We start from the raw sequence: 25,531 nt of genomic DNA, 5'->3' as shown, positions 1-25,531 counted from the left end.
GCGGCTCACTAGGCTAATCCTCCGCCTAGCGGCGCCGGCACACCGGGTTCTAGTCCCGGTTGGGGCGCCGGATTCTGTCCCGGTTGCCCCCCTTCCAGGCCAGCCCTCTGCTGTGGCCAGGGAGTGCAGTGGAGGATGGCCCAGGTGCTTGGGCCCTGCACCCCATGGGAGACCAGGAAAAGCACCTGGCTCCTGGCTCCTGCCATCGGATCAGCGCGGTGCGCCGGCCGCAGCGCGCCAGCCGCGGCGGCCATTGGAGGGTGAACCAACGGCAAAGGAAGACCTTTCTCTCTGTCTCTCTCTCTCACTGTCCACTCTGCCTGTAAAAAAAAAAAAAAAAAAAAAAAATTTAAAATGCATTATAAGAATGTAAATTATAGCCAAAAGTTAATTTCTCTGTATGACAACCCACCATGACAGATGTCAGAAGTATTAAATTTAAGCAGTGCCTGATGCAATATATGATCAATATACTGCCCCATTCCGATTTATATATGCAGAAGTTTATTGCATAATGGAACACCTTAAAATAAGAATAATATTGCCAAAAATATCCCAGAAGAAAATACAGAAAGAAATACTTACTCTGCCACTGATAGCATCTATATCTATTTCTGCCTTTTTAGCCCACTTTTGCCAGAAGTTGGGATCATCTAAGGAAATATCTGTCCGGTTTCCAGATGCCACAAAACTCGCCTGAAATACACAAGAAAGGTTTTTCAAAATGTTCTGGAGCTCAAAGGGAAAAAAAAATCCATCAAAGTATACTTAAAATGTTATCTCCTCACATTTACTATGGGTAGAATTTGAATTCAGCATACACATTCAAAGGCTTTTTCAAATCCAGTGGTCTGACAGCAACTGCTCAAGGCAAAGGCTTAATGTCAACATGGTACAAGTGAGGAGCAGCTTATAGTAAGTTATTACTGCTGGTTAACTCCTAAATTTTTGGTATGCAAGGATCAAATAATTTTTTTGGCAAGGAAACTACATAAAACAGAGATATGCTTTCTAAAAACACTACATGAATATTAACAAATTAGGTTAGAACAAGGATTTCAAAACTGCCTGTATTATACAGTTAATTTTCTGCTACATTTCTACTTTAATTCAATTCCATTTTCAGATGGCTATATCTCCTAAAGAAAATGTAACACAACATATGGGAAATAAAAATGAATTGTTTGTATGTTTACAACTCTTTTTTCAATAAAATATTGCATAATTGAAAAATATAATAAAATACAAAATAATATTAATGAAATTTAAGTGATTTATTTTATCATGGAAATTAAAAAATATTTTAGGTGGAAGAAATCTTATGTGATACATTTCAACCCTGCAACTTACAGACTAATAACCATGATTCATAACTTAAGTCACTAAAATTAGATATGTCACATCAAAGAAAAGTGATCAAAGTGCTTTATTAAAAAACAGAAGCAGTGATGATACATAATGCTTTTAGAAAGAAAAGGATCTAAAAAAATGCATGCCACTCTTAAAATGATTTTCAAAGAGAATATAATTGGCTTTAAGATAATGCTTAATTATCTGGGATATACTTAAAAGATAAATCTTCACTAATAAACCATCAGGATAGAATTTAATAATACAGAAAACCACACATTAGAAAGATAAACTGTTAAAAACAAATAAGCCATTAATGGCATTCAAGATAAAAAGAAGTTATTAGAACACTAGATAATATCAAGGCATATCAAGGAATTATACTTAATCTTATTTTTAAGTGTGGTAACAGTACTGTAGTTATGTTTAAAAAGGAGGGGGTTTATTCTTAGTGATACATATAGAAACATGTTTAAAGGTAATGATATGTCACCTGAGATTTGCTTAAAAAAATATGAAAGATGGATGGAATAGTAATGAAGGGAGTTTAGCACGAGTTAATTATAGCTGACCCTGGGTGATAAGTATACAAGATCTCATCCCTAATCCCAAAAGCTAAAATCCAGAGTGCTCCAAGATCAGGAAGGTTTTCAGATTTTTGAATTAGGCATGTTCAACTGCTAAAGTCTATGCCTCTATTCCAAAACAAGAAAAATTCCAAAACCCGAGATTCTTATTCCAAGCATTTCTGATAAGGGATATTTCAACCTGCAGTTTGAAACTTTATAAAATTTCAAAAAAATAAGTAGGAACAAAATTAAAATACTAAACCTCTCTTGCTGAACTTAAGGATTTAGTTAATGTCATTGCTTACCAAGTAATAAGTATACTTATTCATTTTATCAGCATTCTTCTGAGGCTGGGCTTTTAAGATGCTCATACATAGCAAATGTTAAATATTATAGGTGTTTAAATATGTCCATCTTGCTGGCATATTTATGAAAGAGGTGACAGGATTAAATAAAATACATTTACCTTTTAATCTTGTTCTACATTAAACTTTATGATTAGGAAATTTCTAAGAAGCAGTTCTTTTGTATTTATTTGAAATGATGAATGTGGTAGGCTGAATAATGGCCCCAAAGGTGTCTGGTCCTAACATTGTGAGTGTTGCTTTATATGGTAGAAGGGATTTTGCAGATGGGGAGGGGAATGAGTTTGTATTATCCAAGTAGGCCCTAAAAGTAATTAAGCATCCTTAAAAGAAGGAGGCAGAGGGAAATTCGACTATAGAAGAGGAAAAGGATATGACACGACAGAAGCAGCATTTGGAGTACTGTGGCCACAAGCCAAGGAATGCACGCAGTCTTAGGAACTGGAAGAGATAAGAAACAGATTCTCCCCTGGAGCCTCCAGAATGAACCAGCCCTGCTGACACCTTGATTCTAGCCCTATAAAACCATGTTGGACTTCTAACATCCAGAACTATAAGAGAATAAATTCTTTTGTTTTAAGCCACTAAATCTGAAATAATTTACAGTGGCAATACAAAATAACAGAATGAGACACTTCATAATAATAAACCACATAACACAAAAACTTATAGCCAACATCAAAGAACAAAGGTTAACTAACTAGTTGGATAAGATAAAAACAGGATTGCCATTATCTTCTGTATATAAGTCATTATATGGGGAAGGTGGTTAGCCTAGTGGTTGAAACTCTGATTGGGATGCTCATGCCTCACAATGGAGTTCCTGAATTTGACTCCCAACTCAAGCTTCCAATTTCCTGCTAACACAGACCCAAGAGGCAGAGGTGATAACTCATGTAGTTGGGTTCTTGTCACCCATATGGGACCTGGATTGAGTTCAGTTCCCAGCGTAGCCCTAGTTCAGTACCAGCATTCACCAGTTAGTGAACCAGCAATTGGAAATGTCCTTTCTCTCCATCTCTCAAGTAAATAAATAAATAAAGCTTAACAAATAGAAGGTACATCTTAACATTTCATCAAATGGTTTAAGTGCAAGAGATATATATTTAAGGAATTAAGTAATTCCTTCAATACGAGTAGACTTCATTTTGTTCATTTAGAAATGAATTTATTACAACTGAGGACATACGCTATAAAGTCTTCATTAGCATAAAGCCATTAGTTTTTAGGACCATGGAAAAGTTCACTAGGCACATGGAGACTTATTTTGTATTAGTTTCACTGACACGTCTTTTGCGACTTAACCAAGTAAATTAATATCTGTTTTACATGAATTGGAGAACATTTAACATGAAAAGCCAACAAATATGAAATCACTGAAAGAAAAATTTTATGCTACATTAGATAATCATTTTTATTCTACCAGATAACAACTGATTACTGAAATAATCTGCTAGGAAAAACTTCACAATTAAATAGCTTTTGTGGCATTCATCATAAGGAATATGACAGGGCCGACACGGTGGTGTAGCAGGTAAAGCTGCCACCTGCAGTGCTGGCATCCGATATGGGCACCACCAGTTAGAGATCCGGCTGCTCTACTTCTGATCCAGCTCTCTGCTATGGCCTGGGAAATCAGTGGAAGATGGCCAAGTCCTTGGGCCCCTGCATCCACGTGAGAGACCTGGAAGAAGCTCCTGGCTCCTGTTTCAGATGGTTGCAGCTCCGGCCCTTGCAGCCAACTGGAGAATGAACCAGCAGATGGAAGACCTCTCTTTCTCTCTCTGTCTCTTCTCTCTCTGTGTAACTCTTTCAAATAAATAAATAAATCTTTTAAAAAATAATAAAAGAAATATGACAGGGGTTGGCACTGTAGTGCAGTGGGTTAATTGTTGCAGGCAGGACCAGCATCCCATATGGACACATCTTTGAGTCTGGGCTGCTCCACTTCCAATCCAGCTCTCTGCTACTGTGCCTGAGAAGGCAGCAGAGGATAGCCCAAGTCCTTGGGACCCTGCACCCCTATGGGAGACAAGGATGAAGCTCCTGGCTCCTGGCTTCAGTCTGACCCAGCCCTGGCCATTTTGTAGCCATTTGGGGAGGGAACCATTGGATGAAAGACCTCACTCTCTTTGCCTCTGCCTCTCTTCACTCTGCCTTTCAAATAAATGGGGGCTGGCATTGTGGCATAGTAAGTAAAGCCATTGCCTGCAGTGCCAACATCCCATATAGGTGCCGGATTAAGTCCCGACTTCCAATTCAACAGGTGCCACTTCCAATCCAGCTCTCTGCTAATGACCTGGGAAAGCAGCAGAAAATAACCCAAGTCCTTGGGCCCTTGCACCCGCGTGAGAGACGTGGAAGAAACTCCAGGCTCCTAGTGTTGGATCAGCACAGCTCCGGCTGTTGTGGCCATTTGGGGAGTGAATCAACAGATGAAAGACCACCCTGGCCCTCTGAAACACTGCCTTTCAAATAAATAAATAAATAAATCTTTAAATACAAGAAATATTACAAGCTTATTTTTCAAATAGATGCAATTGTTGGTGCCAATGTTGCAGCTTAGTAGGTTAAGCCACCACCTGCAATGCTCGTATCCCAAGTCTTGGCTATCCCACTTCTGATCCAGTTCCCTGTTAATATGCCTGAGAAAGTGGCGGAGGACGGACTTAGCACCTTCTGTCCCTGCCACCCATTGTGGGCTCCTGGCTTCAGCATGGCCCAGCCCTGGCTATTGCTGCCATTTGGGGAGTGAACCAGAAAATGGAAGATCTTTCTCTCCCTCTCTTTCTCTCTCTCTCTCTCCCCCTCTCTTTAATCCTTTCTATAAATAAGAAATCTTAAAAAAAAAAAAAGATGCTGCTGTTAATTGAGAATATTTTCAAGATAACTTACATGATTTCAAGGATTGTGAAAATGCATTAAAACTTACTTTAGAAATGCCTGTTGGGGAAGATGTCAACAAGTACAGATTTATCAATTTCAAAATATTAAATCCTAGTTTCTGCAAAATTATTTTAAAAAATACATTCCTTCAATCACTAATTCCTTTACTATTTGCAAGGAAAGATATTATTTTTTTAAGTAATTATCTAAAAAGAATTAAATTTATTTATTCATGAGGCAGAGAGACAGGGAGAGAGCTCCCAAACACTGGTTTATTCTACAAATGCTCCCAATAGCTAAGGCTGAGAGCTACAAGTTGAGAACTCATCCAATTGTCTTACATGGGTGACAGTACATGAGTGACAACTACTTGAGTTGTCACTGCTGCCTCCCAGCTGGAATTGGGAGGGGAGCTAGGAACTGAACTCAGCACTCTGACGCAGGATGTAGGCAACCCAAATGGTGCCTAAATCACTAAGCCACATGCCTACCTCAAGGAGTATTTTTAGAAATTAGCAGAAAGCAGGAATCACAAAAGGGCCCTTACAAATAAGCAATCCATTGGAAGCATGATTCAGATTTTGTTTTGTAAATTGAACAATTAAATGTCTTTTGTTCTACATCAAATTTTTACTTTATTTTTTTTTTTTTTCATTTTATTTGGAAGGCAGAGAGACAAAAAGCAAGCAAGAGAGGAGATGTAGACATCACTGCCATGTTTATATAACAGCATTCTTTATTACCTTGGCAAATGTTGATCCTCGTCCTTCTGATTCAATTGTAATGGTTTTTGTGCGACGTAGTAATATCTGGTCAATATCTTCTTCACAGAATTTAGAACCTTCATCTTCTTCCTCCATAATAGCACCATAAGCCCCTCTTCGAAGCAGGTCTTCTATTTCCTTTTTGGAAAGCTGTTGAATCTGGGCAGAAAATAATTTTGGTAAGAATGGTTTAAAGATTCCCAAGTATGTCAAAAACAAGAGGCCATGTTTAAGTTGTATTTCGGTTTAGGATCAACATAACAGAGAACTCATTGAGGTAATATGCTGAAAGCGCTGACTCTTCTTTTTGCTGCCTTCAAAATAAAAATTATCTATTTGCCAAAAATATCTTACTAAAATAAAGCCTATGGGGCAGGTAATCACTGAAGATTTCTTATTTTTATTTTTATTTTTTGACAGGCAGAATTAGACAGTGAGAGAGAGAGACAGAGAAAAGGTCTTCCTTCCATTGGTTCACTCCCCAAATGGCAGCTATGGGGCGCTGCACCGATCCGAAGCCAGGAGCCAGGTGCTTCCTCCTGGTCTCCCATGCAGGTGCAGGGCCCAAGGACTTGGGCCATCCTCCACTGCCTTCCAGGGCCACAGCAGAGAGATGGACTGGAAGAGGAGCAACTGGGACAGAATCTGGCGCCCCAACCGGACTAGAACCCAGGGTGCCAGCATCATGATTAGCCAAGTGAGCCGTGGTGCAGTCTGTCACTGAAGATTTTTTTTTTTAATTATTATTTTTTTTTGACAGGCAGAGTGGACAGTGAGAGAGAGAGACAGAGAGAAAGGTCTTCCTTTTGCTGTTGGTTCACCCTCCAATGGCCAGCGCGGCTGGCGCGCTGCGGCCAGCGCACCGCGCTGATCCGATGGCAGGAGCCAGGAGCCAGGTGCTTTTCCTGGTCTCCCATGGGGTGCAGGGCCCAAGCACCTGGGCCATCCTCCACTGCACTCCCTGGCCACAGCAGAGGGCTGGCCTGGAAGAGGGGCAACCGGGACAGAATCCGGCGCCCCGACCGGGACTAGAACCCGGTGTGCCGGCGCCGCTAGGTGGAGGATTAGCCTAGTGAGCCGCGGCGCCGGCCTGAAGATTTTTAAAACTAGGATTCTTAGCCGGTGCCATGGCTGAATAGGCTAATCCTCCACCTTGTGGCACACCGGGTTCTAGATCCCGTTGGGCGCCAGATTCTGTCCCGGTTGCTCCTCTTCCAGGCCAGCTCTCTGCTGTGGCCAGGGAGTGCAGTGGAGGATGGCCCAAGTGCTTGAGCCCTGCACCCCATGGGAGACCAGGAGAAGTACCTGGCTCCTACCTTCGGATCAGCGCGGTGCGCCGGCCGCAGCACACCGGTTGCGGTGGCCATTGGAGGGTGAACCAACGGCAAAGGAAGACATTTCTCTCTCTCTCTCACTCTCTCTCACTGTCCACTCTGCTTGTCAAAAAACAAACAAAAACAAACAAACAAACAAAACACCTAGGATTCCTTAAGTAAGAATATTGAGGGAAAAAAATGCCAAAAGCCATCTTTATAGAGACAAATCAATGCTAGTAGGGGACCTTTAAAAGATAACTTAAGAAACTGTTTATAAAAATAACAGGTATTTTCACAAATTCTATTTTGCTATGTCACTATACACATGTCCTAAAACGAGAGCAAAGAATTTCTGTTGTGAAAACACCATCTTAGAATTGATAGGCTCTGGAGGTAAGACAAAAGAGGACTCAGAAGTATTAACTAAAGAGCTCCCTTCTGAAAATGATCTCTTACATAAAACAATGTATTTTATTTACTGCTCCATAAGCATCAAAGTTAAATGAAAAAATACTAGAGTTAAAATTAAATGCCAAAAAGAAGGGTGAAAAAGAGAATAAACTTACACCACCAACATTACTGTCTCTTCCACTCATGCTCTGTAACACAGCCTTATCTAAGCCCAGTTTCAGACTGGCTCGGTCAAACATCTCCCTCTCATACGAGTTACGAGTCACTAGTCTGTAGACTTTAACTGCCTTATTTTGACCAATTCTGTGGCAACGAGCTTGGGCCTATTAAAAAAATGAAAAGTTATAGATTCAATTTTTTTTCCACAAAAGGCATTTAACAGTAAATAATATATGGTGTACAAATATGTGAGAATATGAGAAATGTTAGATATTACCTTTTTCTAAAAGTTCAGGTAGAGTTCTCCAGAATGAGAAGTCACACACTCAGTAGTAAGTTAAAATTTAAGGTTATATTTCAGAAATATATATCCATTTTATTTAAATAGGGATATAACTGATTATTTTTGAAAGGAAAACAAAATCTGTGAACAGATCTTTTAACTGAAGGCAACCTGAATTATTTTTAAAGATTCATTTTAATTATTTGAAAGGCAGAGTTAGAGAGAAAGCGAGGTAGTGAGGGAGATGGAGGGAGAGGGAGAGGGAGAGGGAGAGGGAGAGAGGGAGAGAGGGAGAGAGGGAGAGAGGGAGAGAGGGAGAGAGGGAGAGAGGGAGAGAGGGAGAGCGAGAGATTTTCTATGCACTGGTTCACTCCACCTCTTCAAGGTTCAAAAGTTGGCCTGGCTGCTGCTTTCTTCTATGTTTGGCCAAAGTTCAATGCAGCAGCCTCCAAAAATCATAAATATATCCCACAACATATTTTAAACAATAAAATACTGTATTAAACTAGGTATATCATTTTGTAAGTTATTAAGACGTATTAATAAAAAGTATATTTTATTGTCATTAAAATAGTATCAATGATTTTATTTTGGACATTTTGTAGGAAAACACACGTTAGTCTGTCCAGATAAAGATGAGTATTATGAAAAAGTTCCAAGAATTTTTATTAAAAAATGAGATTCCTTATTAGCTATGGAATTAAACTTACCTGAAGGTCATTTTGAGGATTCCAATCAGAATCAAAAATTATACATGTATCAGCTGCAGTTAAGTTGATGCCCAACCCACCAGCTCGGGTACATAAGAGAAAAACAAATCGATCTGAATCAGGTTTACTAAATCGATCTATAGCAGCTTGTCGAAGATTCCCTCTGACTCTTCCATCAATTCGCTCATATAAATATCTAGCAAATGAAAGATAATCAATTTAGGTAGATAAATATAATGAAAATGAAGATATTCTATCAAATATAAACTTAATTTTCCTATATTACATTTACTATAAAATTAAAAAGCTATATCATCTCAATTAGTATTTAGGGTTTTATACTTCTTGGTATTGGTGCTAAGGAAGAAATACAAAGCAATATAAAAATATAAAATCTCTAAATCCCTAGATGACTGGGTAAAATAGCACTACATATTATTTTCAACAGTTGGACTAACAAAAGACAGCCCATAAAATCTACTTTGTTGACCTCATCATAAAAAATTACTTTTTACAAGAAGTAAAAACTTTCATAAGTTCCACAAGAAGCCTGGAAAATTTTTTTTGGTCTTTAATCTAGTTATTCTCAACTGATAAACTTGATTCAGGGTGACTTTTGCCAATGTTACCTATGACAATAAAGGCAACTTGAGGTTTTCAACAATAATCATAAAATTTATATGTGCAATTATATTTATCTTTTCTACAATTCTTTGAGTATGGAAACCATGAAATATAAGAATAGCTATTTTAGGAATATTGCAATTTAATGTTTCTACCACTTAGATGTTATAAAATTGAGAATTATATACATTTTAGAGTAATTCCGAAGGAGTAGAACAACAAACATGGAATTAGAAAGAAAAATGAGAAATTAAAATGAACTATATTATCTTTGACAATATGAACCTTTACTTATCTATAAACACAGACGTTTACTTTTATGAAGATAAAAATCTGCTACATTGAAATCTATAATATTATTTTTATATTAATGTGTTGGTATCAGATTGAATCCCTAATGCTTTAATAAAATATCCCATAATAATATTCTATTTATCTAAATATGGATAATATTTAAGAGTACCTTACTGTCATAAATTTACAAACACAAGCATGACCAAACTGTATTTAGTGCATAAGAATTCAAGGGCAACAATTTAAGGTTCTAATTATAACAATCAAACAGATCCAAAAAGGCTCTTGCATCAATTTTTTCAATTTTGAAGATGGGTGTCTTAAATATGTCAATTTAAACTGTTGTTACCATGAGGCTTACATATCAAGTAAAATGTAAACTAGTAAACCCATTCCTAGGTCAAAAAAAATACCTGTTAATTTGCAAAGTTTTCTTAATCAGTCTCCTCAGCCCCACCTACTACTGCAACATATGTAGGTTAGGAAAACACATAACACATAATCCTAAGCAATCTTTACTTATAGATTTGAACGGATTCTTATCTAGGTAAAGAGAAAGATAATGCGTAAAGTTAGGTTACGGTATAGTGCTGCACAAACATTAAAAACACAGTAATTGATAGCATAATTCAGAGCAAAAATCAGTGAGTTACATACAGTATGCCTTACCTTTTATGTATGAGATAGTCCTCTAGAATGTCAAGGCAGCGGACCATTTGAGAGAAGATGAGTACTTTATGACCTCCTGCTTTCATTTTGGGAAGCAATTTATCAATAAGGACCAATTTACCAGCAGACTGGATCATTGCTTGAAGATGAAAATCAGAAGCAGCTGGATTGTATGTGTCTCTAAATTCTCCAAGTATTTTTTCCTCAGCACCTATCAAAGAAATAGGAGACTGCAGCAATGCTCAAATGTAGACAACCCCAAGGTGCTTTCTTTTTGTTTTTAAAGAATTATTATTATTATTTTTAAAGAGATACAGAGAGAGGTAGAACCAGAGAGAGAGAAGTCTTCCATTCTGCTAGTTTACTCCCCAAATGACTGCAATGGCCAGAGCTGAGCTGATCCGAAGCCAGGAGCCAGGAGCTTCTTCAGGTCTCCCACATGCGTGCAGGGACCCAAGGACTTGGGCCATCTTCCACTGTTTTCCCAGGCCACAGCAGAGAGCTGGATTGGAAGAGGAGCAGCGAAGACTCGAACTGGTGCCCAAATGGGATGCCAGCGCTGCAGGCTGGGGCTTTAACCCACTGTGCCACAGCACGGCACCCCCAACCCCCACCCCCACCCCCATTGCTTTCTTTTAAGTCAGAATTACTGTTCCTCCATGCTTCTGTAGCATACCTTTCTGATGACAGAATTGCTTTTATTAGAATTATTTACATTTGTGGCTAACTCCATACAATATATGAGTTTAATTTCATTAATGAAATAAACAATGTCTTACATATCTTTTTATGTCCTTAATAGCTGGGCAAAAGGCATAATGCCTTGATAAATTTATGTTTCTGCTGGGGACGGCACTGTGGCATAGAAGGTTAAGCCTCTGCATGCAATGTTGGCATTCTATATGGGCACCAGTTGGAGTCCCTGTGCCTCCACTTTCGATCCAGCTCCCTGCTAATGCTCCTAGGAAAGCAGCGGAAGATGGCCCAAGCGCTTGAGCCCCTACATCCATGTAGGAGAACTGAAAGAGGCTCATGGATTCAGCCTGGCCCAGCCCTGGCTGTTACAGGGCAGTAAAGCAGACAACGGAAGACTGATTTTTCTCTCTCCTATCTCTGCCTTTCAAATAAATAAATCTTTAAGGAAAAAAAGTTATGTTTCTGAATGTTTAATGAATATTATTAGGAAAAAGAATAAGTGAAATTGTGGCCCTAATGCTATACATAAACATACAAATTTTAAAATAAATATCTAATATTAACAAATCAATCAATAACAGTGGTCATAACTGAAGGGTGATAATAGTTGATGTGGTCTCAGCTATAAGTATCTTGCTAGCCACAAAAACAAGAATAAATGACAAGGGAAGTCACATTATAAGTCTTTGCTACCTTCAGAATTCCTTCAGAATCTAGACAAAATTAAAAAGACTGTGTTCCTGTCCCCAGACTATCTAGTCAAAAGAGTAGTAGGATTCTCAAAGAGATTTCATTTTTTTTTTTGGATAAAGTTAAGCAAATGAAGAGTATATTCCCAGGAATAAGCATAAAGACTCAAACACTGTAGAGGGAACACTGTAAAGAACCTCACAAGACCTTAAAAAGTAACATTATTGTAGTACAAAAATTCAAACACTAACAAGGATACCTAGACCATAAAGAAATCAGGAAAAAAAAAAATGCTGCATGCAGAGGTTCAAATAAGGGCTTTGCTGTCTTTGCCTATCAGGATTAAACTGCTGGAAGAATGTCAGTCAAAACTGGACTGAACAAATTCCTACTCTTGTAACCTGTTCTACCAACACAACAGTAAAGAAGTAGTTTATCTTGTCCTTGTTTAGAAACACTTGTAATTGCTCAGAACACTAGAGTAGATAACTGTTGATAGCTACTAGGCTGTAGTGATGTTTTGCTCCTTTATTAGATTCTGCAGTAGGACAAAAATATTTCAACTACCTTTGATAAGATATGGGTGATTACAGCACTTTCTGAGCTCCATCATGGTATTGACCAAGTTAGGTACGTTAGTTTGTCCTGCTCCTTTGGATAAAAATGAAAAATTCTTCTCCAAAATGGCGCGGTAGTATTTCTTCTGAATGTTGGTCAGTTCTACTTCAATGATGGTTTCTTCTTTAGGTGCCAACTTTTTCTCCACATCTTCTTTTAATCGTCTCAGCATCATTGGCTTCAGAATAGCCTGAAGTTTCTGCACCTGAATTAAAATTATGAAAATACCTATTATATAAGTGTACAATCAATTACACATACAAATTAATTACAATAAGAAATCTGATGTACTTGTACAAAGAGCAATAGGATACCTGTTCTTCTGTTTTCAGATCCCCAAATTCTTGCATAAATGTTGATTCAGAAGGAAACCTTAAGGGTTCAAGAAAATGAAGAAGACTGAATAGTTCTTCAACTGTATTTTGGAGAGGTGTGCCAGTCAAAAGCACCTTGTGTTCCTACAGTAAGCAAAAACAATTGACATCAACCACCACAGCACTAAAATTATATGACAGCTGACTTATCAAATGTTCAGTATTTGAAAAGCAAGTACTTTTGTGAACATAATTTAAAAGTCAACTCAAAATACCTATCTACTTATCTTTAGCAAGTACTCTTTGAATCACTTTTTAAATTTCGTTGTTGGGGCCGGTGCTGTGGTGTAGCGGATAAAGTGGCCACTTGTACCAGCATCCTGTATAGGTGCCAGTTCCAGTTCTGGCTGCTTCACTTCGAAACAGCTCCCTGTTAATACACTTGGGAAATCAGAGGAAGATGGCCCAAGTACTTGGGCCCCTGAACCCTCGTGGGAGGCCCAGTAGCTCTTGGCTCCTGGCTTTGGATCGGCCCAGCTCTAGCTGTTGCGGCCATCTGAGGAGTGAACAGTAGATAGAAATCTCTCTCCCCCTCTCCCTTCTTCCTTCCCTCCCTCCCTCTATAACTCTACTTTTCAAATAAATGAATCTTTTTTTTTAAAAAATCTATCATTCTTATATTTTACTCCATATGCTATTAATTTTTACCTATTTATGCCTTATAAAATTCTAAATAATTTTAAAAGTATATAATAGGTTTCCCAATGAAATAACTTTCTAGGAACAAAGAGGGTATTTGCTTTTTTAAGCCTTCCTTGGTTTGGTAATTTGTATGCCAGAGACTGTTCATTTCTTATAATTTGGATGATTATCACTTTTCACTGAAGAATAAATTGTCAAATCATTTAGGCTGCAACCCAAGAAGTATTGAATATACTTCTAAACTAGAATTCTTTTAAAAATGAAACATTATTAGTAACAGATGAAAATAAAAATGTTAACAGCACAAATTATGATTTAAAATTTCATTTGACACCTTCAAATTGTCTAAATAAATTACATATCCATTTGCACATATATATATATGCTAACAAATGATCTAGAAAAATAACTTCAAACTTTAAATATTGGAGTGAGGAGTTAAACTGGATGTGAGTCATAGATGGAGAGGGAGTAAAAGGAGCATTTGATTTGATACTGTTTATCTGAGTTATCTGTTCTAGTGCTCATATAATATGTGATCTTAAATTAAAAATTAAAATGTAATTAAAAGAAACACATGAATAAGAAAATAACATTAAGAAATCACACTATTAATTATAATCAACAAATGATAAGCATGTAGAATTGTACAGGAACTTTATTTTTTTAAAAGATTTATTTATTTATTTGAAACGCAGAGACCTGGAAAGAGTTCCCAGGTCCTGGATTTGTCCCAGCGAGGGGCCATTTATGGGCATTTGGGGACTGAACCAGTAGATGGGAGCTCTGCCTCTCTAAAAATAGCAAGAAAAAAGTTATTTATGTCTTAGAAAACAGATATTAACTGCCTTGTACTAATTAAAGAGAAAAAAAAACTCAATTATTACAGACAGAATTCAGGTGTATCTATACTCTAAACAAAATACATACCTAATTTATTTATAACTTTTTAGCCTTAGCTTTCTGATCCTCCATGATCTTTTACTACAAAACTAAGAGATAAGTTGTCATAATGATATATTAAGTTACTTACCAGATTCATGAGTTTCAGACCTTCTAGAAGTTTACAATTTTTATTTTTTAACCTATGTGCTTCATCAATAATCACACATCGCCATTCAATTGCATTAAGCTCTCCACAGCCTCCAAGAATCATTTCGAAAGTGGTGATGATGGCCTGGAATCTGTAAGCTCCTCGAATGATACGTCCCTAGAAATTATTATCAAATATAATAATTGGCTAGAATATCTTAATGTATTTTTACTCCTGTCACATAGAAAAAAAGTACACCTAATAACATCTGCTATAAATATTTTCCACTGAAATCCTCATATACGCAGACAGTGCTGTAAAATCAGAAATTTTAGTATTAAAACTACATTAGATTGCTGCTGTCTTCAACAACACTGTCAAAATTTATGTTAATATAATCATATTATTTATAATTGTATCCAAGTAAGTATTCTTGGGTAAAATGTTTTATGATAATATTTAAGATCTGTAATATCAACCTTAGCTAAAAAAAAAATTGGTCACTATAAAATCTGGCCAGTACTAGTAATTATTACTTGTATCCATGAGTCTACATAGGTGGCAAAGAAATGGTAAATATCAAAATTAGCCATCCAGTAATTTATTTGGCAAATTTTATTTTCTATGTGACAGACCCTGTTTAGCCGCTGAAGATACAACAATAAACAAAACAGACAAAAGTAACTATCAAAGTTGAACTTACATTCCAATAATTCTAATACAAAAAATGGCCAATAAAAATAAACAACAAAAATTTCTTTCTAGAAAAGCAAGCTAGAAAGAGGTAAGTGCTGAAGGATAAAGTAGAAAAAGGATGTGGGATAAGCAGTCTAGGGTTGGAGGTGACCATTGCAATTTTGTATGGGATAGTTGGGAAACCATTACTGAGAAGCAATGTTTGAGCACAGATCTGAAGATAAAGAAGGAAGCCCACTATACTGACATCTAGATCTGGAGATGGCATTCTTGAAGCAGCAGCAAGTGTCAGAGTCAGAGATAAAGTCAAATTTGACTCTAAAATTTTAATGAACAACTGAAAAATGGTGTTGCTATTTACTAACATGAGAAAATCTACAATTTTGGTTAATACATGTTAAGTTTGAGATGTCTGCTAGAAATATGCAAGAGGAGTTGTTGACTGGACTTTTGAGTACGATTTTAGAATTTAGCAAAGAATTCAGAGTTGGTGATATATAGATTTGGGAGTGTCTCAAAGTACAAACAGTATTGCTTTTTTTTTTTTTTAAGTTTATTTATTTCAAAGTCAGAGTTACAGAGAGAGAGAGAAAGAAAGAGAGAGAGAGGTCTTTCATTTACCAGTTAACTCCCCAAATGGCTGCAACAGCTATAGTTGAGTTGATCTGAAGCCAGAAGCCTGGAGCTTCTGAGTCTCCCAGGCAATTCTTCTGCTTTCCCAGGCCACAGCAGAGAGCTGGATCAGAAGTGGAGCAGCTAGGTCTCGAATCGGTGCCCATAAGGGATGCTAGCACTGCAAATGGTGGCTTTACCCACTATGCCACAGCGCCAGCCATACAAATAATATTTAAAGTTATGGAGCTGGCTCCGTGGCTCACTTGGTTCATCCTCTGCCTGCGGGCCCAGCATCCAATATGGGCGCCGGGTTCTAGTCCCAGTTGCTCCTCTTCCAGACCAGCTCTCTGCTATGGCCCGAGAGGGCAGTTGAGGATAGCCCAAATGTTTGGGCCCCTGCACCCACATGGGAGACCAGGAAGAAGCACCTGGCTCCTGGCTTCGGATCGGTGCAGTGCCGGCCGTTGCAACCATTTGGGGAGTTAACCATGGAAGGAAGACCTTTCTCTCTGTCTCTCTGTCTATAACTCTGTCAAAAAAAAAAAAAAAAAGAAAGAAAAAAGAAAAAAAAAAAAAAGTTGTACAATGGGGCCAGCGCTGTGGCGCAGCAGGTTAACACCCTAGCCTGAAGCACCGGCACCCGACATGGGCACTGGTTCAAGACCCGGCTGTTCCACTTCCAATCCAGCTCTCTGCTATGGCCTGGGAAAGCAATGGAAGATGGCACAAGCCCTTGGGCCCCTGCACCCACATGGGAGACCCAGAAGAAGCTCCTTGTTCCTGGCTTTGGATCGGTACAGCTCTGACTGTTGCAGCCAATTGGGGAGTGAACCATTGGATGGAAGACCTCTCTCTGCCTTTCTTCTCTCTGTGTAACTCTGACTTTCAAGAAAAATAAATAATTTTTAAATAACCTTTTAAAAAAATAAAGTAGTACATATGAATGAAATCTCTGAGGGAATGAGTAGAGATGTAATGTTTGAAGACCAAGCCCTGGTCACCTCAAAGTTTAGAAATAGAGGTAAGAAGGAATCAGACATGGGGGGGTTGCGAAGGAATAGTTTGTGATGTAGGAGAGCATGAAGTTCTGCAGTCTTAGTAAAGAGGCTGTTTAAATGAGCTTGAAAATGTAAACTACTAAAAGAAAGGAAGGGTTAACAACAATTTTATATTCTTGGATTCAAGTCATATTAATTTAATTAACTTCAATTAATTCACATTGGCTAAATACACTGGCCATTAAATGAAACAATAGCTCAAGGAAGATAGTATCAAGATTAGTATAAAGGGAGCTGGCATCGAGGCACACTGATTTAAGCCACCACTTAGGATGCTGGCATCCCATACTGGAATGCTGGTTGGAATACTGGTTGCTTTGCTTCTTGATCCAGCTTCCCGCTTTCTCTTAAAGCACCTGGGAAAGCAGCAGAGATGGCCCAAGTACTTTGGCCCCTGTCACATACATGGCAGGCCTGTAGGGAGTTCTGGGCTCCTGAATTCAGCCTTGCTATTGTGGCCATTTGGGGAGTCAACCAGTGAATGGAAGATCTCTCTTTCTCTGTCTCTTCCTTGCTCTGTGTCATTCTTCCTTTCAAATAAATAAAGGATTAAAAAATCATATAAAGTATAAATTTATGGCATTTGTAGAGGTAAAAAATCCTGGAATGAATTGTGTACTTGGCACAGTATGTAAGCAAGTGGTTGAGAGACCCACACCCCCTATCAGAGTGCCTATGTTTGTATCCCCAACTCCACTCCCAATTCCAGTTTCCTGCTAATACACACCCTGGGAGACAGCAAGTGATAGATCAAGTACTTGGATTCCTGCTCTTCACTTAAGGGATCAGATTTAGTTGCTAGGTCTCAGGCACTTGGGGAGTGAACAGGCAGAGGGGAATGCTCTGTATGCCTAACTCTGTAGTAAAACAAAAAACAAAACTGAGATGTAATATGTTCAATTAAGTTGATAACATAAGTGTTTAATAACAGTGGCTGTTGAACTGGGTATAATTTTTTTTAAAATATTGATTCAGAGAGAGAGAGAGAGAAAGAGAGAGAGAGAGAGAGAGAGAGAGAAAGAGAGAGAAATATCTTCCATATGCTAGTTTACTCCCCAAATGACCACAATGGCCAGGGCTGGGCCAGGCTGAAGCCAGGAGCCAGGAGCTTCATGCAGGTCTCCCATCAAGGTTCAAGAGCCCAAGGATGTGGGCTATCTTCTGCTGCTTTCCCAGGTGCATTAGGAGGGAAGTGGATTGGAATTAGAGCAGCTGAGACTCAAACTGATGCCCATATGAGATGTCAGAATCTCAGGCGGCAGCTCAACCTGTTATACTACAACACGGGACTCTTGAATTGGTTTTAGTAATTCCAGTTTTGCTCTGTGGTTTTGGGGCATTTATATAATTTCTTTATGTGTACATTTCCTCATGTACAAAAAGTTGGCATTGCAAAGGTTAAGTGAAATAATAAATGTAAACTTTTGCATAATGCCAAACACAGGATAAATAATAAATGTTTATGGTATATTACTTTTTCCAGGGCAATTTAGAAAATTGTATCATAATTTTACTATTACTCTGATTTCAAGTTGCTTTATAACTTGGAAAAAAGCATAAGTAAAATATCTAGTTCCTTAATACTATACTAAATTTGAAAGAGTTAATATTGCAAGTTATCTCTATATTTAAAATACAGATATGACATCCTTATCTTTTGAAATTTAAAACTACCTCAGATAATATCCCTCTAAAATCTGTAATATTTACAATAAGATATATTATTTAATATATGCTACTCAGTTTATTACACATCAAGAATCTGTTGGCCTTTCAGCTATTGTATATATAACAAACTCATATGACATATAAAAAGTTTTAACTTTATTAGAAATCCCTTAAAGTCTCAAGATTTAGTTATGCCTTCTGTAAAAAAAGGAAAGGTCAAACTAAATAAATTTCATGGTATGATACAGCTCTAAAATTCTACAAATATAGGATTAGAATAAAATACTATAGAAGGGAATCAAGCTATAACCTAACTGAGATTCCACTTACTCCAAAGGTGAACATTTTCAATAGAATTGAGAAATAACATAAGGATTATACAGGTGCTTCATTTCATGTACATGTAATTGTTTTAACCTTGGAAGTGGAAGAAAAGATGAGGTTACAGAAACAAAAATCAGTTATTTCATCCTTTTAAGCCTCAAATAGGTAGAAAAATCAGAAAAAACTGGGAGATAATGTAGAAGTCTATCTGCATTACTTTACTTCAAGCCCTAGCATATCAAAGAAACTGACCATGTGTTATAATGATGATTTTAGTACAAAAGAATGTAAGAAAGGTATGTATAAGTTATTGCCATACAGTTTCAGGCAATATGCCTTTTCCAATTAAAAAATACAAATTTGTGAATTATGTTTGCTAATTTTATTTCTTACTAATGAATTGCTTAAAATTCATAACAACAACTTCATGACTTTTAGCCTTTTAGCTAAAAAATTCTTTTCTTGTATCACTTTATGATTTGTGTATCTGATAAAAAGAGAGAATTCCTTCATAAAGAGTTAATTAGCCAAAATAAAATAGTAAATGTGCCTCTAAGATATAGGGTAGTGGAATTCATGAAGTTACTGGAGTACTGAAATAATCAGTCCTTAGGAGAAAATGATGAAAGGATGTTTATATTAATACATAAAACAATAAAAAATTTTAGAGAATGTCTATAATCAAAATCCACTGAACATAAAAGAACTATGGTCTCACATGTTGTTCACTGAAAATTTAATTTTAAAAATAGGGGCCAGTGCTATGGCATAGAAGGTAAGGCCACTGCCTACAATAAGAGCCTCCCATATGGGCACTGGTTCATGTCCTGGCTGCTCCACTTCTGATCGAGCTCCTTGTTAATGGCTTGGGAAGGGCAGCAGGTCGGGGGTGGGAGGATGGCCAAGTGCTTGGGCACCTGCATCCACATGGAAGACATGGATAAAGCTCTTGGCTCCTGGCTTTGGCCTGGCCCAGCAATGGCCATGGTGGCCATCTAGGGGATGAACCAATGGATGGAAGATGTCTCTCTCTCTCTAACTCTGACTTTCAAATAAATAAATAAGCCTTTCAAAATTAAAAACTAAGGAAAAGTGAGAAGATGATGAAATGGGTAGTTAACCTAAAAATAAATTTAATACGGTATTTTAAAATAGTAAATATTCAAGTTGAAAATTTTGTGCATTGCTATAAATCAGCAAACATGATTATAGTGAAGTGGAGCATTAACACATTTTTTTTTCCAGCAACTAAGATTTACTGTAAAATAAATATGATGAATAAAAAAGAACATAAACTAAAATCTAACTATACAATTAAAATCTATTATGAATTAAAAAGTAATTGCTATCTAATGCTTATTTTTCAACAACCTTTTAAACAGTAACTTTTTAAACAACCTTTTAAACCTTTTTAAATAACAAGCAAAATCATCAGTAACAAACCTGTGAGTCCCTGAAGTACATCTCATATTGCTGTATCATCTGTCTGCTAATTAGGCTTCCATGATAAACCACAACATTAATATCAGTCCATGTACGAAATTCTCTCTCCCAGTTTGCAATAGTAGAAAGTGGAGCAATAATCAGGAAAGGTCCTCTTATACCAGTCAGAAGGATTTCGTAGAGGAATGTAATTGACTGAATGGTTTTGCCAAGACCCATTTCATCTGCTAAAATGCAGTTTCGCCTGAAATAAAAATATATACATATAATCCATGCATATGTTGAGTTTTTCTGTACATTAAAATTTTTTTAAATAAATGTATATAAATGATCAAAGGTCAAATAAAAAAACCTGCATTTATAAAGATGTAAGTGTTGCTAAAGTTCAGATCAGGTTCAAGATTACAATTTTACTATAATCCTGAAAGGAAAAAAAAAGATTTTTGTAACTCCAAAATAAAGATATCACTTATTATAATTCTGATTCTTTTAGTAAAAAGCCAAGAGCAAGGCAAACTAAACATGTTATTTATTTAGGAAGCATTTATTAAATACCTCCTAGTATCTCGAGAAAATACAAAAAGACAGGACACAAAAGAAACAGAACATATTCTTTGTCTTCCAGGGCCATGTATCTCTTAGAGAAGCAGACATCCAAATAAACAAGCATTCATGCAATGTGCTATCACAGAAGCGCAGATAAAGCACTGGTCTTCATGGGTGTGCATTAGAAGACTGCAAAGCCTGAAGAAAACCACAGGTATCCTGGCCCCTCCTGTATAAATTCAGATTAAATGTGTATAGAGCAGGATGAAAATCAGCTGTTAATTTAAAAATTAGGGCTGGCGCTAAGGCGCTATGGTATAAAATGTCAAGCCTCCATCTGCAGTGCCAGCATTCCATATGGGTGCTGATTTGAGTCCCAGCTGATCTGCTTCTGATCCAGTTCCCTGCTAATATGCCTGAGAAAGCAGCGGAGGACAGCCCAAGGGCTTGGGCCCCTGCACTGATGTGGTAGACCCAGATGATACTCCTGGCTTCGGCCTAGCCAAGCTCCAGCCATTGCAGCCATCTGGGGAGTGAACCAGCAGATGGAAGATTTCTCTCTCTGTGTCTCTCCCTCTCTTTCTCTGTGTAATTCTGCCTTTCAAATAAAATAATCTTTAAAAAAATTTTAAAAATAAGCTCCACAGATGACATGTGGTCTAAAACATTTCAGTATAAAGTCTCTTATGGGGGCTCTGAAGAGTGAGTGTGGATTCTGGCTACAGGAGATAAGGGAAGAAGACCTCCTTAGGCAAATGGGATTTTGCTAAAGGGCATAACAAGGGAGCAGAATTATAAAGAACATGATCAACTGGGGATCTTAATGTTTACTATTATTTTACAAAGAAGGTAAGAGGGAAGGAGTCATAGAGGTCATAAACAGAAGAGATTAGACAATTACACAATGGATTCCCTGAAAATCTTAAAAGAAATCCAATGACATTAAGTTTGTATTTTAAAGTTTACTCTGGTGCTACCATGGATATTAGAGGGTAATTAATTATAAGATGGCACACTAATTGGGTAAGTACTATAAATGGTACAAGGAAGACAGTATGGGCACATGCATTAAGGAAGAAGAGACTAAAAGAAGAAAACTGATTAAGAGTTAATTCTGAGTTACAAAGAATCAGACCTAGTCACCTAGATGTATGAGGTATAGGTTAGCAAACAGCTTTCAGTTTGGGTGAGTAAATGAATTGTGTTATTATTAACCAGGATGAAAAATATGGAAGAAAAATAAGAATGATATTGAGGAAAAAAGAAATGATAATGTTAATTTTCATCTATTATATTTAAAGATTCACTGAAATAAGACATTCAGACAGCAAGAGGCAAAAAGAAATACGGGCCTAGGTTTAATGCTTTGAGATAACAGTATGGGACCATTAGAATATTAAGGCATGTATGGGGTAGAGGTAGGAGTATGGAGTATGTCTTAGGGAAAGCAAACATGTAATATAAGAGACAGCTAAAGACAGAACCTGGAACAAGAGAAAAATAACATTTAAAGAGAGGAAGAGGAATCAGCAGACTACTTAAAAAGAATAGTCACAAAGGAACAGCAGAGTTGGGAGACTGCAGAGTTGTGGTGTGGAAGCTGTAGAGGATAAGAATGGAGGAAAAGTTTAAAGGGAAGAAGGAATAGCAACGACTATACAACGTAGCAGAGAGAGCAAATTAGAGCTAAAAATATCCTGAAATAAAATCCAGACAACAGATTCGAAAGAAAATTGGAGATGAGAAAAATGGGGAGAGCTAGAGTTAGGCTATTCTACCTGGAAATTTGCCAAAGAAATTAGAAGGCTTGAGGCAGACCCAAGGAAGAGAAGAATAATAACTGACAAAGTGAGGTTCTGAGAAGACTGGATGAGATGGCATGTCAAGAATTGAGGTGGAAGGCATCATTAATCTTGGACCTGGGGAAGGACCTTTTAACTTCTGATATATGAGAATTAGAGGTAAGAATGGCTGTGGGTGGAGATATATTTGTAGGTTTAGATGTGAGGACAGGTGACAATTTTGACTTTGAAATCTGTTATTCCTGAGTTTCTCTATGAAGCAGTCATATCTAGAGAGTGAAGGGTGTAGGGCTGTGATAAAGAACTTGAAGAATATGATGGATGTTTAAAACAGGCAACGTGGGGCCAGAGCTGTGGCACAGTGTGTTTAGCTTCCATCTGCAGTGCTGGAGTTCCAAATGGGCTCTGGTTGGGAGTCCCAGCTGTTGGATTTCTGATCCAACTCCCTGCTACTGTGCCTGGGAGGGCAGTGGAGGATGACCCAAGTGCTTGGGCCCCTGCCACCCACGTGGGAGACCTGGAGGAAGCTCGTGGCTCCTGGCTTCAGCCTGGCACAGCTCCAGCCATTGCAGCCATTTGTGGAGTGTCGGACCCGTGCACAGAGGATCGATCTCTCTCTCTCTCTCTCTCTTTCTCTCGCTCTGTATCTCTGCCTTTCAAATAAATAAATCAATCTTTGGGAGGAAAAAAAAAAACAGGCAATGTAGGGCTGGCATAGTGGCGTAGTGGGTAAAGCCACGATCTGTGACACCTGGCTGTTCCACTTCCAATCCAGCTCCCTGTTAATGTGCCTGGGAGAGTAATGGAAGACGGCCCAAATGCTTGGTCCCTTACACCCATGTGGGAGACCCGGAGAAGCTCCTGGCTTCTGACTTCAGGCTGGCCCAGCTCCAGCCATTGCAGCCATGTGGGGAGTGAACCCGTTGATGGAAGATATTTATCTCTTTGTAACTCTGCCTTTCAAATAAATAAATAAATCTTTTTTAAAAATAGTGAAGGCTTTATGATTACAATGATATGGCAACATTAGTACCTATTTTACTTAAAAGATGTTGGGGCACATTAAAAAGAAAAAACAGCTAACATACTAAAACTTTTTCTTTTAATGTGTACAACATACCTATTATACCAATTGAATAACAGCCAGTTGAGTCCTTCCAGTTGATATTCCCTGAGTTGATTGCCATTTTTATAGTCCCTGGATTGATCTATTTTCTTCCAGATATTAGAAGGAGGACGGTCCTTTGTGGAAAAAAACAAAAGTGAATGATGTATATGAGATGTTGAAATTTTTCATAGATTTTATTATTCATGTCAAAAGGCAATGTTTTAAAAGTATTCTTAGAAGCATAACAGTACAAAATGTTATGATGAAAATTTACCCAGCACAAATCCTACACAAACTCTTTCAGAAAACTTAAGAGGAAGGCATATCTCCAAAGTCATTCAATGGAGCCCGGATATCAAAATCAGTTAAAGACATCACGTGAAAAAAATATTGTAGGCCAATAAACCTCATGAACAGATATGGAAATATTCTTAATAAATTTTCACCAAATAGAATCCAACAATATATGAAAAGGGCAATAAATCATCACCAAATAGGGTTTTTGTTTTTTTAACAAGGAATAAAAAGTAGGTTTAAACTGAAAATTAATCAATGCTAATCAACAGTTTAAAAAAAATAATGGGGCCAGCACTGTGGTGTAGCAGGTAAAGCCGCTGCCTGCAGTGCCAGCATTCCATATGGGTGCTGGTTTGAGACCCAGCTGCTCTACTTCTCATCCAGCTCTCTTCTATGGCCTGGGAATGCAGCAGAAGATGGCCCAAGTCCTTGAGCCCCTGCACCCCATGGGAGACCCAGAAGAAGCTCCTGGTTCCTGGCTCCTGGCTTCAGGTCGGCACAGCTCTGGCTGTTGCGGCCAGTTGGGGAGTGAACCAGGGGATGGAAGACCTCTCTCTCTCTCTCTGCCTCTCTTTCTTTGTGTAACTCTGACTTTCAAATAAGTAAATAAATCTCAAAAAAAAAAAAAATAAGATAACATTATAGATGCAGAAAAGGTATTTGAAAAATTCAATACCAATTCCTAATAATTTTTATCAAATTTTGAATAGAGGGGAACATTCTCAACCTTTGAGGAGCATCTATGAAAAACAACCAAACTCAACATCATACTTAAAAGTGAAAGACTGAATACTTTCCCTCTAAAATCAGGAATAAAACAAGCAGGTCTACTATCAGCACTTCTACTCAACGTTGTACTGCAGGATCCACAAACTAACAAGCAAGAAAAAGAAATGTCATCAAGATCAGAAAGAAAGAAATGAAACCACCTGTATTCATATAAGATATGACTTGTTTGTGGAGAATATGCTTTTAGAGGTGGATATTTGGCATAATGGTTAAGACAGCACTTGGGACAACAGCATCCCAAATAGAACTACCAGGAAGTCCCAGCTCTGCTTCTAATCCTTCTAATTTCCTGGGAGGCAGTAGGTAATAATAGTTCAGGTATGTGAATCCCTGTCACTCATATGGGAGACCCAACCAGAGTTCTGGGCTGCTAGCTTCCCCCTGGCTCAGCCCCAACTATTCTAGGCATTTGGGGAGTGAACCAGTGAATGAAGATCTCTCTGTGTCTGTATCATTCAGCTTTTCAAAAAAAAAAAAAAAAAAAAAATCCTGCATAATCTACAAAAAGGAAAACTAAGCATTGATTTTAGCAAAGTTGCATAATACAAAATCAATATACAAAACTCATTTGTTTTCTATAATAGCAATGATCATGACACTTTAAAAAAAAGATTTATTTATTTATTTGAATGGCAGAGTTACAGAGGCAGAGGCAGAGGCAGAGAGAGAGAGAGAGAGAGAGAGAGGAGATAGAGGAGTCTTCCATCCGCTGGTTCACTCCCCAGATGGCTG

General features: G+C 37.8%; 1 protein-coding gene across 32 annotated transcripts in view; it reads right to left on the bottom strand.

Annotated features, from left to right (window-relative positions):
- Positions 1 to 25,531, bottom strand: part of CHD9 (chromodomain helicase DNA binding protein 9) — a 284,556-nt gene that overhangs the window by 62,759 nt on the left and 196,266 nt on the right. For all 32 annotated transcript variants that reach the window (XM_070063523.1, XM_070063508.1, XM_070063515.1 and 29 more), the window contains 10 exons: positions 23,726 to 23,847; positions 20,258 to 20,501; positions 14,454 to 14,630; positions 12,719 to 12,862; positions 12,354 to 12,609; positions 10,401 to 10,611; positions 8,814 to 9,009; positions 7,817 to 7,984; positions 5,914 to 6,093; positions 586 to 696 (listed from right to left, as the gene is read on the bottom strand). In XM_070063523.1, coding sequence (XP_069919624.1) covers positions 586 to 696; positions 5,914 to 6,093; positions 7,817 to 7,984; positions 8,814 to 9,009; positions 10,401 to 10,611; positions 12,354 to 12,609; positions 12,719 to 12,862; positions 14,454 to 14,630; positions 20,258 to 20,501; positions 23,726 to 23,847 — 1,809 coding nt within the window. The remainder of the gene's footprint in view (positions 1 to 585; positions 697 to 5,913; positions 6,094 to 7,816; positions 7,985 to 8,813; positions 9,010 to 10,400; positions 10,612 to 12,353; positions 12,610 to 12,718; positions 12,863 to 14,453; positions 14,631 to 20,257; positions 20,502 to 23,725; positions 23,848 to 25,531) is intronic.

Source organism: Oryctolagus cuniculus, chromosome 18, assembly GCF_964237555.1.
Source record: "Oryctolagus cuniculus chromosome 18, mOryCun1.1, whole genome shotgun sequence".
Classification (NCBI taxonomy): Eukaryota; Metazoa; Chordata; class Mammalia; order Lagomorpha; family Leporidae; genus Oryctolagus; species Oryctolagus cuniculus.
The sequence above is the reverse complement of the archived record's forward strand: the minus strand, read 5'-3'. Positions and strand labels throughout refer to the sequence as shown.